Raw genomic sequence first — 19,129 nt, forward strand, 5'->3', positions numbered from 1 at the left:
TTGGGAGTTTCTACTGTAAGGGTGCATCAGGGGGCTTCAAATGGGACATGGCATCTAAAAACCATGTGGAGTTCCTTTCCTTCTGCGCCCTGCCGTGTGCCCATACAGCAGTTTACGACCACATGTGGGGTGTTTCTGTAAACCGCAGAATCTGGGTAATAAATATTGAGTTTTGTTTGGCTGTTAACCATCGATGTGTTAAAGAAAAAAATTGATTAAAATGGAAAATCTGCCAAAAAAGTGAAATTTAAAAATTTGATCTCCATTTTCCTTTAATTCTTGTGTAACGCCTAAAGGGTTAACAAAGTTTGTAAAATCGGTTTTGAATACCTTGAGGGGTGTAGTTTCTACAATGGGGTCATTTATGGGGGTATCCACTATGTAGGCCCCACAAAGTGACTTCAGACCTGAACTGGTCCTTATAAAGTGGGTTTTGGCAATTTTCTTAAAAATTTGAAGAATTGCTTCTAAACTTCTAGGCCTTCTAAAAAAATAAAATGACATTTTCGAAATGATGCCAACATAAAGTAGACATATGGGGAATGTTAAATAATAAATATTTTATGAGGTATCACTTTCTGTTTTAAAAGCAGAGAAATTGAAATTTAGAAAATTGCGAATTTTTCAAATTTGTGGGTAAATTTGGGATTTTTTCATAAATAAAGGTGAAATATTTTGACTCAAATTTATGACTATCATGAAGTACAATGTGTCACGAGAAAACAATCTCTGAATGACTTGGATAAATAAAGGCGTTCCAAAGTTATTACCACATAAAGTGAGATATGTCAGTTTTGCAAAATTTGGCCTGGTCAGGAAGGGGGCAAAGGGCCCAGATGGGAAGTGGTTAAAGGGAGGGCAGGCGGTGACCTTTCTCAAGGCCGGCCTGAAAAAAGGCAAGAATCCTAGGGACGGAAAAAAGGAGAGGGTGAACCTCGCCAGATTCACACCAGGCAAAATAAGCCTTCCAGGTACGATGTTAAATCCTGGCCAACTGGGGTTTACGTGCATGAAGCATGGTTTGGATGACTGACTCGGAGAGGCCGCGGAACCTCAGGACCGCGGCTTCAACAGCCACGTCGGTAAATGAAGCTGAGGTAAACTCGGGTGGAACAGCAGACCTTGCGAAAGGAGGCCACCACGCAGTGGTAGCCGCCATGAAGCGTCGGCGAGCAGGAAGACAAGGTCTGCGTACCACGCCAGTCCGGAGCCACCAATATGGCCGACACCCGATCCAATTTGAGGCGTTTGATTAGACGAGGAAGAAGCGGAAGGGGAGGGAGGAGATACAGGAGACTAAATTGGGACCATGGGAGCACCAAGGCGTCTACCGCAAAGGCCTGAGGATCCCTAGACCTGGAAACGAAAAAGGAGATTTTTGTATAACTTACCAGTAAAATCTCTTTCTCGCTCTTCCTTGGAGGACACAGAAGACCTCGGGTATAGCTCAGCTCCCTAGGAGGCGTGACACTAAGTGAAAACTGTTAAGCCCCTCCTCCAGCAGCTATACCCTCAGCCTGGACAGAGAGACTGACAGTTGCGTGTCCAAGTAGTGAAAAAGGTAACGACCAACAATGGAATCAACAAGTCAACTACCCAACGGGGCAACCAAGATCATAACCGTGTAGAAAACAATCAATCAATGAAGGGCGGGTGCTGTGTCCCCCAAGGAAGAGCGAGAAAGAGATTTTACTGGTAAGTTATACAAAAATCTCCTTTTTTCGCCCATATTCCTTGGGGGACACAGAAGACCTTGGGACGTCCGAGAGCAGTCCAAGAGGGGAGGGACTACAACCCCAAGGCGAAGCCACCGTAGGTATCAAGGAACTGCCGCCTGCAAGACCAGGCGGCCCAAGGCAGCATCCGCCGATGCTTGAGTATGCACCCTGTAGAACTTGGTAAAGGCGTGCAAGGAGGACCAAGTGGGCGCCTTCCACAATTGTTCAGCTGAAGCCCGATGCCTCTGGGCCCAGGAGGCACCTACCGCTCTGGTGGAATGAGCAGTGACGCCGAAAAGGCGGGACTCTGCCGTTAGCGCGGTAAGCCTCAGCAATGGCCAATTTTGACGAAGTGGGCAAGCCACTTTGGAGGCCACCAACCGCTTGCGCGAACCTTCCGGAATCACAAAAAAGAGAGTCCGTGCGCCGAAAGGAGCCTGTGACCTCCAAGTACATCTTCAAGGCCCTGACAACGTCCAGACGATGCAGGTCCCGTTCCCTGGGGTGGGAAGGGGAGGGACACAAGGAGGGAAGGACGATGTCCTCATTGATATGAAAGGCGGAGACCACCTTTGGAAGGAAGGAAGGGACGGAGAACAGCCTTATCCTGGTGAAAGACCAGAAAAGGCTCGTAACAAGAAAGGGCCGCTAACTCCGACGCCCGTCGGAGAGACGGGATGGCCACAAGAAACACGACCTTACAGGACAGAAGGCGTAGGTAGACCTGAAGCGCCGAGAGCACCACATTCAGGTCCCAGGGGAGAACCGGGGGGCGGTACGGAGGAACCGAGTGAGCCACCCCTTGGAGGAATGTCTTGACAGGCCCTAGAGGGGCCAGGGGACGCTGGAATAGGATAGACAGCACCGACACCTGACCCCTCAGAGAACTGAGGCCCAGTCCCAGGTCCAGACCGGACTGGAGGGAGGACAGAGCCATAGGAAGAGAAAACGGAGAGGGGGAACGCCGCCGAGTCTCACCGAATCCCAGGTAAGACCTCCAAGTCCGATAGTAGATCCTGGATGAGGCAGGCTTCCGGGCACGGATCATGGTGCAGAAAATCAGTGAAAAAAAAAAAGGCGCATTAACACAGCGGTCTCAATAGCCATGCCGTCAAACGTAGAGACCTTAAATGCTGGTGGAAGATCGGTCCCTGTGAAAGAAGATCTTCCCTGAGAGGCAGCGGCCACGGCGCGTCTCCCAGGAGCAGCATCAGGTCGGTGTACCAAGCCCGGCGAGGCCAATCTGGAGCGACCAGGATCGTGGGAATGCCCTCTGCCGCGATCTTCCGAAGAAGCCGGAGTAGGAGAGGAACGGGAGGAAAGACAGAGGGGAAAACTGGTGCCACGGAAGAAACTAGGGCGTCGACGGGTCCCTTGCTCTGGCCAGGCAGGTGGGAAGCTTGTGATTGAACCAGGAGGCCATGAAGTCCACATCAGGGCGACCCCAATGAAGACAAATGGCATCGAACACGGCCGGGTGTAGAGACCACTCGCCCGGGTCGATGGTAGTCCGGCTGGGGAAGTCCGCCGTCCAAATTCCCACCCCTGGAATATAAATCGCTGATAAGGCCGGAACATGAGCTTTCGCCCAGAGGAGAATGAGGGCAACCTCTTGCATCGCCGCGAGTGCCCCCCTGGTGTTTATGTACGCCACGGCCGTGGCATTGTCCGATTGAACCCAGGACGGGATGACCCTTTAGCAGGGGAGTCCAGTGTCGGAGGGACAGGAGGATCGCCCTCAATTTCAGGACGTTGATCGGAAGTTTGGACTCCGATAGAGACCAAGTGCCCCGGACGGACCGGTGGAGCCTCCAACATAGTCTGTAATACAACTGAAATATTAAGGGCAGAAGCCACATCAGAGGGAGATGCCCTGAACGGAAGCAAATCACAGAGCCAGCTAGAAGAAGCATCTAAGGCAGAACGCCGTCCTAACCACTCCAACCGAAAAGGAGGAGATGGTGACAGGGCAGCCGGAGACATAGCGAGACGGCTCAACTGGTGGAACACACGACACTCCATGCGTCGCCTGGCATACCACCTCGCAGAAGGCGAACCATGAAGAAACCCAGTTGGAGGTCCCTGGAAGGACCAAGGAATATGGTGGATACTGACACGAGTGGAAGCGCAATGACCCCAGCAGAATTACCTCTTCGGAGAAGAGTGGAAGCATACGGCCAGCATCTATCCCAAGAGAAACGCTGAAGGAAGGGGGGCATGTGGATGGTCAGCCCCGCAAGCAGCCAGGATGTCAACCCCGTACGGAGGAGGAAACGCAGACGGCGTACACTTCACAGTGTGCGCATGAAGTTGCACATATAGGGCAATCAACACGTTGAAGGGGTCACAACAGAGCCCCGCAGTGCCTGGAGAAGTGCAATATGCCAGCCGGAGGGAGTCATGCACAAGACCAGTACAGAATGCGCATAAACGCAAACAGGCCACAAGGGGGATATGCGCATGGCAACCACTGCATTTGGGAAGAGCGGAACAGCCCACCTAAGGGAGGGGGGGATGCCCAAGGCCGGTACAGTCCGCAAGAAGCACTGCACAGTGTGGAGGCCATATGTGCGGCCAGTACCGCAACCAGAAGAGCCATAATCCGTCCAGAAGGGGCCATGCACATGGCCGCACAGAATCCAGTAGGAGCGCAGGAAGCCCGCCCAGGGAAGGGACACACACACAGGTAGCCTCGCAGCAAGCAAGAGTGCAACAATCCAACAAGGGATGGTTCAAGCCCGCGACAAGCACAGAACCTGTGAGTGCGCCACTGCTCGGCCAATGAAGAGGGACAGGCACGTGGCCAGCACTTGCGTGAGAGTGCGAAATGCCGCCTAAGAAAAGAGCATGTGCAAGGTCAGCATGGTATCCCATGAGCGAGCAATATTCCGCCTATGGAAAGGGGAGGCGGTCCTGTACATGGTCAGCACCGCATGCAGTAAAAGAGTAAGCATTCCGCCTAAAGAAGGGGGTCATGCACCCGGCCAGCAACGTATCCGGCAAGAGAACAGTATTCCGCCTGTGGAAGGGGGTCATAGACATGGCCGGCAGCGAATCCAGTGAGAGTGCAGTATTCCGCCTATAGAAGGGGGTCATGCACAAGGCCGGTAGCGAATCCGGTAAGAGTGCATAATTCCGCCTATGGAAGGGGGTTATGCATATGGCCAGTACCGCAGCCAGGGAGAGTGCAGTATTCCGCCTATAGAAAGGGGGTCATGCACATGGCCAGTACCGCAGCCAGGGAGAGTGCAGTATTCCGCCTATAGAAAGGGGGTCATGCACATGGCCAGTACCACAGCCAGGGAGAGTGCAGTATTCCGCCTATAGAAAGGGGGTCATGCACATGGCCAGTACCGCAGCCAGGGAGAGTGCAGTATTCCGCCTATAGAAAGGGGGTCATGCACATGGCCAGTACCGCAGCCAGGGAGAGTGCAGTATTCCGCCTACTGAAAGGGGGTCATGCACATGGCCAGTACCGCAGCCAGGGAGAGTGCAGTATTCCGCCTATAGAAAGGGGGTCATGCACATGGCCAGTACCGCAGCCAGGGAGAGTGCAGTATTCTGCCTAAAGAAGGGGGTCATGTACATGGCCAGTACCGCAGCCAGGGAGAGTGCAGTATTCCGCCTATGGAAGGAGTCATGCACGTGGTCAGCACCGTATCCAGTAAGAGTGCAGTATTCCACCTGTGGAAAGGGGGGTCATGCACACGTCCAGCACCATATCCAGTGAAGTGCAGAATTTCGCCTATGGAAGGCGGACATGGACACGGCCGACACCGTACTCAGGGAGGGCGCAATATTGGTCATGCACCTGGCCAGCAGCGCAACTGGTGAGCGCGACATGCCGCCTAAGGAAGGAGGGGGGGTCACGCACATAGCCAGATCAGAAAACGAGAGCAGGCCCATGACAGCGCTGCACCGCGGGAGGCTACGCCAGCTTCCAGCGCAGCACAACAAAAAAAAATATAATTTGACTAATTTTTCTTTTTATTTATTATTATTTATTTATTTATTTTTAAAACACAGCCTCTCAGAAGAGGCAGGAAGGGGCCACAAAAAAAACATCCAGGAGGAAAAAAAACGGATACTCCAAAGGCCTCCTCCATATTGGTGCCCGCTTCCTGGGGTGGCTGGCACCAAGGGGTTAACCTACAGGGCCGGGGGCAGAGTAGAGCGTCCGCCGATCAAACTCATGGGGGAGGAGGAACCTCCCGGCGGGAAGATTTTGCGCCTGGGAGAGTCCCCCCCCCCAACTAGGGGGTGGAAAAGCCGGGGCCTAACTTTGCGGCGCTAAGCATGGGGACATGCAGATAAGCATCCCAGAAACTAGCCCACCTCGAGGGAAGCAAGCACAGACATGAGGGACTCCATGCGAAAGTGACGGACTCTGACAAAATGATTGAGCGCCTTCAGATCCAAAATTGGGCGAAGAGAACAGTCCTTCTTGGGAACAGTGAAGAGATTGGAGTAAAACACCTGAAAACGTTCCGAGATCGGGACAGGAACAATCACGGAAGGAAGGAAGGACAAACGCTGTGATCGTGAGGTAGGCATGGGATGGCGGCGGCGGGGATGGTTCTGGGGCAGGAGAGAACTTTTCCCACCCGTGGCCTCAGCCTACCACCTACCATCCAGGAATGGGAGAGATATCAGTGCCTTTTTGGAGGCGGCATCCGCCGCCTAGCCACAAAGCCAGACCAGGCGACGAATGGCCATATAGTTAGCTGCCACCCTGCCGATTCCAGGGAAACATCACAAAGATACCGGGATGCCTGGAGAAGATGGGAGGAAAGGAGATGGAGCTCCCCCTGAGTAGAATCCGGGGGAAAGGACCGAACAAGCTGTTTGGCCCAGACCACGCAGGCCTTTGCCACCCATGATGGAGCAAAGGCGGGACGGATAGCAGAATCCGCTGCCACGAACGCAGACTTGGACAAGGAGTCTATCTTCTTGTCCGACGGATCAGACAAGGAAGCCGCGTTGGCCAAAGGAAGGGTGGTGGCCTTAACAAGACAAGCCACCTGTGGATCTACCTGAGGAGGGATAGACCACATAGTAATGGACTCCTCGGGAAAGAGGATGTCCGAACTCTTGGAAGGCTGAAGACGCCTATCCGGGTGACGCCACTCCTTGGCCAAGAGTGTGCAGAGATCCGCACGGTTAGGGAAAACCAAAGCGGGGCGCCCAGAACGGCGGAAAGATACAGATTCCTGAGCCGAGGACAAGGGGTCTTCCTGCACGTGGAGAGTGTCCCTAACTGCCCTGATGAGATCCTGCATGGCTGCAAACAGGGCTGTGCTCTGCTCTGATTCGGAATATGAGTCAGAGGTGTCCCCCGAGGTGGCGGAAGGTGCGGATTTGTCGCCAGCCTCAGACTTGTCCTGGGAGTGACCCAAGGATGTTGAAGAGGAGCGGGACATAGTTAAGACAACCCAAGGTCGTTTGCAGAACCTGGTGTCTGAACATGGGCACACCCCTTCCGCGGAGGGGTCCCTGGAGGAGCCGAGGAGGCCACAAGTTGGGCAGGCAAATGGTCCAGCGACTCCACCATGAATTGGGAGAGTCGGGCAGGGTTTCCTATAGCTTGGGACAGGGAAGAGGCCCATTCAGGAGGGACCGACACCGAGGGGGTGGTCACGGCGTCCTGAGAGGGCCTGGGGCCAAGGCACTGCGCACAAACTGGGGCAGGCTGACCGCATGGCAACTTCTTATTGCAACAGGTGCACGCAAAGTACGTGGCAACCCTGACGGCTGGGAACGGGAGTCTTCTCTGGAAGAGAACATGAGGGCTGAGTGGGAGCCTGAAAAAAATAGAAAAGTAGCCAGCCAGGGGCTGTCCTACCGGACCCCAGGTGCTGTGTCCCCAAAGAGGTGCTGCAGCAGTCGCAGAAGAGAGCAGGCAGATATCCACAAGTGCTGGCAAGATGGAGGCCCAAAAGCAGAAGAAATGTAAACTCCTCCCCCAAGGCAAAAGCCCACGCTTGACTGAAATAGGAAGGGAGAAGACCCATCCCAAGAGCTGAAAGGAGCAGGGAGAGGCCAAGAAAAAAGCCCGGGAAGCAACAGGGGGATGGGAGGGGATGCGGCCTAGGTGAGAAAAAAGCCAGGGCCTTGATTAAAGAGACGGATGAAAAAGGAGCGCCGTCGGTGGGTAGGAACCGCGGGCACGCCGGAAAAGAAAACACAGGAAAAGAAAAGCAACGCCTATGGAGGGAAAAATGGGGCAAAAGGAGCAACTGGGCCCCCGAGGACAGGCCTATTACTACTTATCTCCTTCAGTTGGGTAATACTTGCCTACTTATAATCTCTTTTAGCTGGAAAATGCTTGCATAACAGCTGAACCACAAATCTATGTATCAGGTAACTGTACATGTCACAAGTATTGGTAAAAACTTATAATTTGAGACTATGGCTGACAGTTTTAAAAAGGGACCTGTCACCTTTCCTGGCATGCCTGTTTTAATAGCTTAACCTCTTGCCGCACACGTAACGCCGAAAGGCGTCATTGCTGCGGCGCTCCCAGGCTACACTAACGCCGATTGGCGTCATCTCGCGTGAGCCGAGATTTCCTGTGAACGCGCGCACACAGGCGCGCGCGTTCACAGGATCGGAAGGTAAGCGAGTGGATCTTCAGCCTGCCAGCGGCGATCGTTCGCTGGCAGGCTGGAGATGCGATTTTTTTTAACCCCTAACAGGTATATTAGACGCTGTTTTGATAACAGCGTCTAATATACCTGCTACCTGGTCCTCTGGTGGTCCCTTTTGTTTGGATCGACCACCAGAGGACACAGGTAGCTCAGTAATATGTAGCACCAAGCACCACACTACACTCCCCCTTGTCACTTATTAACCCCTTATTAACCCCTGATCGCCCCATATAGACTCCCTGATCATCCCCCTGTCATTGATCACCCCCCTGTCTTTGATCACCCCCCTGTAAGGCTCCATTCAGACGTCCGTATGATTTTTACAGATCCACTGATACATGGATCGGATCCGCAAAACACATACGGAACGTCTGAATGGAGCCTTACAGGGGGGTGATCAATGACAGGGGTGATCACCCCATATAGACTCCCTGATCACCCGCCTGTCATTGATCACCCCCCTGTAAGGCTCCATTCAGACGTCCGTATGATTTTTACGGATCCACTGATACATGGATCGGATCCGCAAAACACATACGGACATCTGAATGGAGCCTTACAGGGGAGTGATCAATGACAGGGGGGTGATCACCCCATATAGACTCCCTGATTCCCCCCCCTGTCATTGATCACCCCCCTGTCATTGATCACCCCCCTGTAAGGCTCCATTCAGATGTCCGTATGTGTTTTGCGGATCTGATCCATGTATCCGTGGATCCGTAAAAAACATACGGACGTCTGAATGGAGCCTTACAGGGGGGGTGATCAATGACAGGGGGGTGATCACCCCATATAGACTCCCTGATCACCCCCCTGTCATTGATCACCCCCCTGTAAGGCTCCATTCAGATGTCTGTATGTGTTTTGCGGATCCGATCCATGTATCCGTGGATCCGTAAAAAACATACGGACGTCTGAATGGAGCCTTACAGGGGGGTGATCAATGACAGGGGGGTGATCACCCCATATAGACTCCCTGAACACCCTCCTGTCATTGATCACCCCCCTGTAAGGCTCCATTCAGACATTTTTTTGGCCCAAGTTAGCGGAAATTTTTTATTCATTTTTTTTCCTACAAAGTCTTATATTCCACTAACTTGTGTCAAAAAATAAAATCTCACATGAACTCACCATACCCCTCACGGAATCCAAATGCGTAAAATTTTTTAGACATTTATATTCCAGACTTCTTCTCACGCTTTAGGGCCCCTAAAATGCCGGGGCAGTATAAATACCCCCCATTTCGGAAAGTAGACACCCCAAGGTATTCGCTGAGGGGCATATTGAGTCCATGAAAGATTGAAATTTTTGTCCCGTTAGCGGAAAGGGAGACTTTGTGAGAAAAAAAAAAATAAAAAATCAATTTCCGCTAACTTGTGGCAAAAAATTTTTTTTCTATGAACTCGCCATGCCCCTCATTGAATACCTTGGGGTGTCTTCTTTCCAAAATGGGGTCACATGTGGGGTATTTATACTGCCCTGGCATTTTAGGGGCCCTAAAGCGTGAGAAGAAGTCTGGGATCCAAATGTCTAAAAATGCCCTCCTAAAAGGAATGTGGGCCCCTTTGCGCATTTATGCTGCAAAAAAGTGTCACACATCTGGTATCGCCGTACTCAGGAGAAGTTGGGGAATGTGTTTTGGGGTGTCATTTTACATATACCCATGCTGGGTGAGAGAAATATCTCGGTCAAATGCCAACTTTGTATAAAAAAATGGGAAAAGTTGTCTTTTGCCGAGATATTTCTCTCACCCAGCATGGGTATATGTAAAAAGACACCCCAAAACACATTGCCCAACTTCTCCTTAGTACGGCGATACCAGATGTGTGACACTTTTTTGCAGCCTAGGTGGGCAAAGGGGCCCACATTCCAAAGAGCACCTTTAGGATTTCACCGGCCATTTTTTACAGATTTTGATTTCAAACTACTTACCACACATAAGGGCCCCTAGAATGCCAGGGCAGTATAACTACCCCACAAGTGACCCCATTTTGGAAAGAAGACACCCCAAGGTATTTCGTGATGGGCATAGTGAGTTCATGGAAGTTTTTATTTTTTGTCACAAGTTAGTGGAATATGAGACTTTGTAAGGAAAAAAATAAAAAAAAAAAATCATCATTTTCCGCTAACTTGTGACAAAAAATAAAAAGTTCTATGAACTCACTATGCCCATCAGCGAATACCTTAGGGTGTCTACTTTCCGAAATGGGGTCATTTGTGGGGGTTTTCTACTGTCTGGGCATTGTAGAACCTCAGGAAACATGACAGGTGCTCAGAAAGTCAGAGCTGCTTCAAAAAGCGGAAATTCACATTTTTGTACCATAGTTTGTAAACGCTATAGCTTTTACCCAAACCATTTTTTTTTTACCCAAACATTTTTTTTTAATCAAAGACATGTAGAACAATAAATTTAGAGAAAAGTTTATATATGGATGTGGTTTTTTTTGCAAAATTTTACAACTGAAAGTGAAAATTGTCATTTTTTTGCAAAAAAATCGGTAAATTTCGATTAATAACAAAAAAAGTAAAAATGTCAGCAGCAATGAAATACCACCAAATGAAAGCTCTATTAGTGAGAAGAAAAGGAGGTAAAATTCATTTGGTGGTAAGTTGCATGAAGAGCAATAAACCGCTAAAGTTGTGGAGTGCCGATTTGTAAAAAAGGGCCTGGTCACTAGGGGGGTATACACCTGTGGTCCTTAAGTGGTTAATGCATCCCCCATGTAATAACAATTCTGGAACATCTATTTTTCTGGCTCTATGATGTGCCATTCCTTTATTATTTCTACTAGAAGTTATGAATTAATTGCTAGCAGTCTGCAGTAAGGGTACAGAGGGGAGGTAACCAGTTGGGGGTGTGTAACTGCACAGACTCACTCTATCCAATCAGTGCTGCCAGTCTGTGAAGGTACATACCCCCAACTTTTTACCTCCCTTCTGTACCCTTACTGCAGACTGCTAGCAATTCATTCATAACTTCTAGTGCAAATAATAAAGGAATGTCACAACATAGAGCCATAAGAATAGATGCTACAGAATAGTTATTACATAGGGAAGCTATTAAAACACACGTCAGGAGTGGCGACAGGTCCTCTTTAAAGACACAGACACTCATTTAACTTACTTTGGAGTTCTGGTCCAAGTGTGTTCAGAAGAGCACTCAAGCAGCGCCCTAAACTGCGATGGACCTCTGCATGTGATGGAGGAGTGCTAAGCAGTGCAGTCAAAAGGAGTGACAGTGTCGGCTCTATGTGGACATAATATAATGGTCCAGAAGAATCAATGACTATGGAAAGGGAGTGCAGTGCCCAGGTCTGCAGAAGAAGCAAAAGTATAACAATTAAATATATTTTAAATAATTAACATAGATAAAAACATCCCTAACTTTCTTCAAAGGGTTTGCCACATTCCCCCACGAACATATTCTCACTACTTGGTCCCCTGCTTTTACCAGCACTGTAGCTCCAGTCCTCAACGCTGGTTTCTGTTTACAAACGGGCGATGTTACTGTATACGCCATTTGACTGCTGCAGCCAATCACTTGCCTCAGCAGTCGCATGCCATATACTGCTGAGGCCAGTAATTGACTGAAGCATTCACGTGCCGTATGCGGCTAAATCACTGCTGCAGGTTGTAAACAGAAACCAAAGCTGCAGCGCTGGAAGTGGCAGGGGACTAATTGGTTAGTATATGTTCCTTTATTAATTTATAACTGGGGGATTTTCTTATAACTTCGACAACCCCTTCAAGTGTAGGATACAATGTACAATTATGAGGGGTTTATAAGATACACTGCTTAACATAAGAAAAATTAATGGTATATAAACTTCTATTTCTCACTCGCTTGATTATTGCTAGAAGCTGGTTGTTTTCTGAGGATTCAATAATTGATTCAGAATATTCAAGTTTAGAATAAAAAGCAGAAAAATGTATTGAGAAAACATATGGGGTATCTCTGGAATAGCTCTTTTTCCTTCCACCACCACCTTTTCTCTCTCTCAAGTCTGTGCTTGCTTGAGATGGGAAGGGACTGGGAGTACAGCATTGCAAAATAAAATTGAGCAGTGTAGGGGGGGGAACTTTGGTCACCAGAAGTAGCCCATTCTCGGTAAATAACTATGGGGACCGGTAAGCACTGGAACAGGAGGGTGAGCGTGGTTGCTTTTATTTCTTTTTTTCACACTTTGAGCCTTCTCTAAAGAATTTTCCCTACTGGACAACCCCTTTAAACAAGGCTCGTATAAACTAATTCATAAACTTGACATTTTTTTGTAATTGCACATTTTTGTACGACATCATGCATCCAAATATTTGGCTACATTCAATAAACAGCCTAAGCAGAGTTGGTATTCTACTCACTTGAACTTCAGGAGATGTAGTGTCTTGAGACAACGAATGCAACACAGCAACACAGGACGCTAAATGCTGTGTAGAGCAAATCCCTCCAAGGTACCTGTGCAAAGAACCTAAGGCTAAGGAGTGACCTGTTCTGGCCACCACATCTCTAGCTACCTTCAACCTGTAAATGAAGAAAAAGGAAATATGCTCACATGTGAGATTAAAGGAGAGAAGACTGACCAGATAATTAGATAACCCCAAGTTACCTACTTGTCAAAGCTTGATTGAGCTAAACTAGAAGTATATAAAGGTTCAGACACTACATTGGCCAACCTGGCCATACATTCCACAGCAGCACAACGCAGCCATGGGTTTCTACTCTCCAGTGCTCCTACAATCAAGGATAGACATGGTCTTCGTGTTTCCTCCGGCCCTAGATTAATGTGGTTGGAGGCCAAGTGCTGTAAAGACAAAGTAGAACTGAATGTTAGACACGTATAATACATATGAAATGTGGTAAACACTTAGGGTGTCATTTACAAACAGATATAAAGCACTTTTTGGTGTATATGTATCACAGATTGCATCGCAAAGGTTATTTGCACCACAATCTGCGACTTTTCCCCACTCACGTCAGGTCTAAAAAAGGGGGCTTGGCGTGGGCATATGTCGCATATGATAAGAATATCAAATTTTAGGTCTAGATGATTGTCGATTTTGCCTTATTATGAAAGGCATGTTCTCAAAAGGGGAAGTCAGATTCTATACCACCATATGTACAGAAATTGTTGCAGTTATACCAAAAAAGTAAAATTTTAACAAAATGTCCACCCTTAAACACCATTCTGCTTCTTGTTTGATGTAGGGGTATGCCTTGATTCAACATGTCCAAGGTGAGAAGCGGAAAGGGATAATTTATTACACATGAAGTGGTTGTATCAACATCATAATTCTGTTAATGTGGTGTTATATTCTTTTGTATGTATCTTGGGATATGTGGAGGACCTAACAGCCACCGAGCCTTGCAAAACTGCAGTGGCAAATTGCTTTATATGGCTGTCAAAACCCCGTGAGGAGAGAGGTTATCCTATTCATGCCCCAAACCGGCACCGAAGGAAAAGGACACAACGTGGAAACCAAAATACCATTAGAAGAAGAGTACAGGGCATCAGCGTGTATCGATACTCGCTACGCTCCACTTGTAGAAGAAGCTAAGGAATCTATAGCCGTGGAGTAGTGTAGGTGCAGCATCCAAGATGTGTACTCATTCCCTACGGTAGTGGATCACTTGTGGAAGGGGCAATGTTGCATTTATCCCACCAATGAAAGGGTGGGATAAGCACTGCACTCAGTGGTAGTGCAAGTACTCCACCATGAAGGGTGGCAATGCATTAATGCATCTAGCAGGAACTGAATCCAAGTAGAGAGAATACGCCTCTTACGGAAAGGGCAAGGCATATGGAGAGTCCCGTATCAATACCCCACCTACGTAAGGGGATAAGACATACAGTAAACACTGAACCAGGAATAATAACATAGCGCCACCTATGGAAGAGGCTAATGCATATAGTAAGTACTGTCCCCAGTGGGAATGCAGTTCTGCCACCTACAAAAGGGGGAACGCCTACTGCCGACACTGAAACAGTTCTAGTGCGGTTAGACCCCAATGGAGGGAGGTAATATCCAAGGGAAGTACTGCATCCAGTAGTGAAGTGACATTAGAATGCGCCCGCATTGCGCACCCTGGCTGTGGAGAACGCCGCGCGGGCCAGAGGAAGAAAGGAAGGGGTAGGCCCAAAGTGAAGCCGGGGCCTAAATTTAACGGCGCTCGGACACAGTGCTGGCGTTACACTCCTGGAGCAGTGCGCTTGGCGCCCGCTCCCTAGAGGGGCGGATTATGGCGCTGGGGAGCGGAAGCCTCCTCCGCTCCCCTCCTGTAGCGATGCAAAAAAACTCAGAGCACAGTGGTGCGCTCGGCCGCCCACTGTGCCTAACAGTGCCTGCAGGAGATAGGTCCATTAACCCCTATGTGCCCGTGTAGTGTCGGCACAGAGGGAGAGAGGAGGGAATCCATCAGAGGTCCAGGGCTAGGATAAATGAATCCCAGTGTCTGGCTCAGGGGGAGGGAGGGGGAAGCAGGGAGCCCGATGCTTTGCCAAATAGGGAGGGAGAGGGTTAACATACTCACCTAGTCCTGTGTACTCACCTATCTTCCTCCTCTTCTCTTCACCCTCCCTAAGTGGGCCCATAAGGTTGCCTTTTCCAGCAGGGTCACCTCCTCAGCAGCTGGCACCGGAGTGGCAGGAGTGTGGTATGGCGGGAGGGTCTTCTCTTTGGCGGACCTAGGTGACCCCTTGGCTAGCGGGATGCAGGGGAGCGTCTGCCCTGGTCCACCTTGTCTTCTTGTGGGGGGAGGAGGCAGCGTGGCAGGCCAACGCTGGCGTGCTCCCCCGGGAGAACAGGGAGGCTAGGCGACCACTGTTTCCCACCTGAAAGGTCTTGCCTCCTATTGACACTAGGAAAAACTGACGCTCTCTCTCCATGCTGGAGGGGGTATAGCTGCCAGGGGAGGAGCTAACAACTTCTGCCTAGTGTCAACGCCTCCTAGAGGACATAGCTATACCCACGGTTTCGGTGTCCCCCAATGAATATAGGCGAAAAATATTTTTTTCTCCACTGTATTCACTGAGGAAAATAAACTGTCCGATGAAATGCAGAATGTAAAAGTAAATTCCCCATTAAAAGTGCCCTGTCTGACCCAGGAGGAAGTACAGCGGCATCTTAAAAAGATTAAAATAGACAAATCGCCAGGACCAGATGGCATACACCCCAATATCCTAAGAGAATAAAGTAATGTCATAGCCAGACCCTTATTTCTGATATTTAATGACTCCATACTGACAGGGAGTGTTCCTCGGGATTGGCCCATAGCAAATGTGGTGCCAATATTCAAAAAGAGTCCAAAAACAGAGCCTGGAAACTATAGGCCAGTAAGTTTACCATCTGTTGTGGGTAAACTGTTTGAAGGTTTTCTAAGAGATGCTATCTTGGAGTACCTCAATGAAAATAAGGAAAAAATGCCATAACATCATGACTACATGAGGGATCGGTCATGTCAAACTAATTTAATCAGTTTGTATGAGGAGGTAAGTTCTAGACTTGACAGCGGCGAATCAATGGATGTCATATATCTGGACTTCTCCAAAGCATTTGACACTGTACCGCATGAAAGGTTAGTATATAAAATGAGAATGCTCGGACTGGGAGAAAATGTCTGCATGTGGGTAAGTAACTGGCTGAGTGATAGAAAACAGAGGGTGGTTATTAACGGTACATACTCAGATTGGGTCACTGTCACTAGTGGAGTACATCAGGGGTCAGTATTGGGCCCTATTCTCTTCAATATATTTATTAATGATCTTGTAGAAGGCTTGCACAGTAAAATATACATTTTTGCAGCTGACACTAAACTGTGTAAAGTAATTTACACTGAAGAGGACAGTATACTGCTACAGAGGGATCTGGATAGATTGGAGGCTTGGGCAGAGAAGTGGCAGATGAGGTTTAACACTGACAAATGTAAGGTTATGCACATGGGAAGGAATAATGCAAGTCACCAGTACATACTAAATGGTAAAACACAGAGTAAGGGCTTGTTCACACGACCGTATGGCCTTTTTCAGTGTTTTGCGGTCTGTTTTTAACAGATCAGTTTTTTGTTTCCATTTCCATTCCGTTTTTCCGTATGGCATATACAGTATACAGTAATTACATAGAAAAAATTGGGCTGGGCATAAAACTTTCAATAGATGGTTCCGCAAAAACGGAACGCATACGGAAGACATATGGAGTACATTCCGTATGTGTTCCGTTTCTTTTGCGGACCCATTGACTTGAATGGAGCCACAGAACGTGATTTGCGGGCAATAATAGGACATGTTCTATCTTTGAATGGAACGGAAAAACAGAAACTGAATGCATACGGAGTATGGAACTCTCTGCCTGAGGAGGTGGTGATGGTGAGTTCACTAAAAGAGTTCAAGAGGGGCCTGGATGTATTTCTGAAGTGTAATAATATTACAGGCCATAGCTACTAGAGATGGGTCGTTGATCCAGGGAGTTATCTGGTTGGTGACGGGAAGGAATTTTTTTCCCCCTTAAAGGGAACCTGTCATGTGGATATTTGATTATAATCTAACTAATTATATACAATCATTAACTACTAAAAAGTACCCTAGATGTATTCACTTACTGGTGTGACAGACGGTTACCTCATAATATACACACAAAGATGCCGTATGCTAAAGCTGATTTGAGTCCGGCGTGATGTCATTGAGTCCAGCGTATATTTAATTCAGAGCTATAGCCACTCCCCTGCCCACCTGCTGCTGGTTCATATGGAAACAAACTGTCATTCAGCAGCAGGTGGGCGGGGAGAGTCAGGAGCTCATGAATATTCAGGACTCATCATTATCAGCTGGAGCTTTTCAATACAAGATGTTGGCAGATTGACTGGGTCAATTAAAGAAAGTGACCCAGCCTTGTGCTAAGAGAATCAGTCACTTATTTATGTTGCCCTTAGTTAGGACACCATAAAACTGGTGACAGGTTCCCTTTAAGTGGGGAAAATAGCTTTTACCTCACAGTTTTTTTTTTGCCTTCCTCTGGATCAACGTGTAGGATAACAGGCCAAACTGGATGGACAGATGTCTTTTTTTCAGCCTTATAAAATATGTTACTATGTAATTAAAAAAAAGTTTAAAAAAAAAATGCCCAATTAAAAAATAATCAGCTTATAATGTTGGGCCTAAAAACGACATGTAGTTAAAAGATGAACAATTACAATCACAACACTCAAAATACAAAGATCAACATACGCAAACACTTACTTTAAGGAAGCAGCACAAAGCAGCCAAGGCAGATAACTGCACACTCTGCTGACGGGAGCCCTTTGACTGCTTGATAGCATCCACCAACTGATCCAATATCTGAGTTCTGAAAATCTCAATATGTTAATTACTTAATTTTTCTAGATGAAATTCATGAATAAAATATTTATACCCATGACAAAACCAATATTACCTCTGTGACTCCGGCATATTGGACAACAAAACTCCAAAGAGCGAGGCCGCAGCTTGAATGACTATAAAGGCTGGTGGCAGAGGGCTAGGAACAGATTCTCCTTCAGAGGGCATATGGTAGATGGCATGGGGGTCATATTCCAAACTACCACCAGGAATCCCATTACTGATGAGGAACTGTAGATTATATAAATCATTAGAAAACATCAACAAAAAGAAAATGTAACAATGAAACATTGTATAACATACATGAAAAACTAAAACTAAAAGGGTTGAGATAAATACCTTTACTTGCTGATTGCTGCCACCCTGCCTGATTTTTTCAAATATCGCTCCTACGCCCCGCTGTGCCCCCCTGTAGTTTTCCTGCTTAGTCTGCTAATACTGAGCATCGGTACAGGGAGGAGGAGACGCCAGGGTTTCTCAATGGGCGTCTCCCTGGCTGTGCCGTGATCCAATCACAGCGGAGAGCGTCACAGCCAGGGAGAAGGTGAGTTTTTTTTTCTTCCTGGCTGTGACGCTCTCCGCTGTGATTGGATCACGGCACAGCCAGGGAGACGCCCATTGAGAAACCCCGGCGTCTCCTCCTCCCTCTACCGATGCTCAGTATTAGCATACTGAGGGGGAAGGGGGGGGCACAGCGGATGCAGGAGCGTTATTTAAAAAAATCAGGCAGGGTGGCAGCATCAGCATCAGGGTACCCCGCAATTTAAAGGTATTTATCTCAATTTTATACAAAAAAACATGAAAAAGGTCCTCTTTAAAGAGCATATTTAATTTTATCTTCCTTAATTAGATTTAAAAGGGTTTCCAAAGATTTTAACGCATCCGTAATCCGAGTGCTGGGCCCAACTCCAACTGTGTCCCTCACCAATCAAACAGTTAGGGGCACAAATTATTAAGACCAGCGTTTTAGATGCCGGTCTTAATAAAGGCCCACAGCTGTCGGTGGATCCGCTGGAGTCATAAAGAGGCGCAGACCTCTCCATAACTTCGGCGCATCTAGCGCTAGTTCTAAATGTTCCTTCCTAGCAGTCTTACATTTAGACCATTTTTATGCCTAAAACAGGAGCAGAAAATGATAAATGAGACGAGCCTGCAGGCCCGTCCCCTTCCCGCCCACAAATACCTGGCATGATCAGGAAAAAGTTGAAGATAGCAGTGCAATTAACCTGATTTAGGCGTATTTCAGATTAGTAAATGACCCCATTACTCCCCCCTATCCTGTGGATAAGGTATAAATGCCCCCTATTCATATTAGTGTTTTGTCAGCAAGACAGCCTGACAGTCTAAAGTATATGGATAACGGTGCATTTAGATGCTGTGGGGAGCCAAACGATTGTAG

At 48.0% G+C, this 19,129-nt stretch overlaps 1 protein-coding gene across 2 annotated transcripts in view; it reads right to left on the reverse strand.

Moving 5' to 3' along the window:
- HEATR5A (HEAT repeat containing 5A) overlaps positions 1-19,129 on the reverse strand; it is a 177,026-nt gene that overhangs the window by 108,104 nt on the left and 49,793 nt on the right. For both annotated transcript variants that reach the window (XM_040411174.1, XM_040411172.1), the window contains exons 15-19: positions 17,786-17,961; positions 17,593-17,698; positions 12,974-13,164; positions 12,725-12,884; positions 11,490-11,679 (exon numbers count right to left, since the gene is read on the reverse strand). In XM_040411174.1, the coding sequence (XP_040267108.1) occupies positions 11,490-11,679; positions 12,725-12,884; positions 12,974-13,164; positions 17,593-17,698; positions 17,786-17,961 (823 nt within the window). The remainder of the gene's footprint in view (positions 1-11,489; positions 11,680-12,724; positions 12,885-12,973; positions 13,165-17,592; positions 17,699-17,785; positions 17,962-19,129) is intronic.

The sequence above is a fragment of the Bufo bufo genome, chromosome 11 (genome assembly GCF_905171765.1).
Source record: "Bufo bufo chromosome 11, aBufBuf1.1, whole genome shotgun sequence".
Taxonomy (NCBI): domain Eukaryota; kingdom Metazoa; phylum Chordata; class Amphibia; order Anura; family Bufonidae; genus Bufo; species Bufo bufo.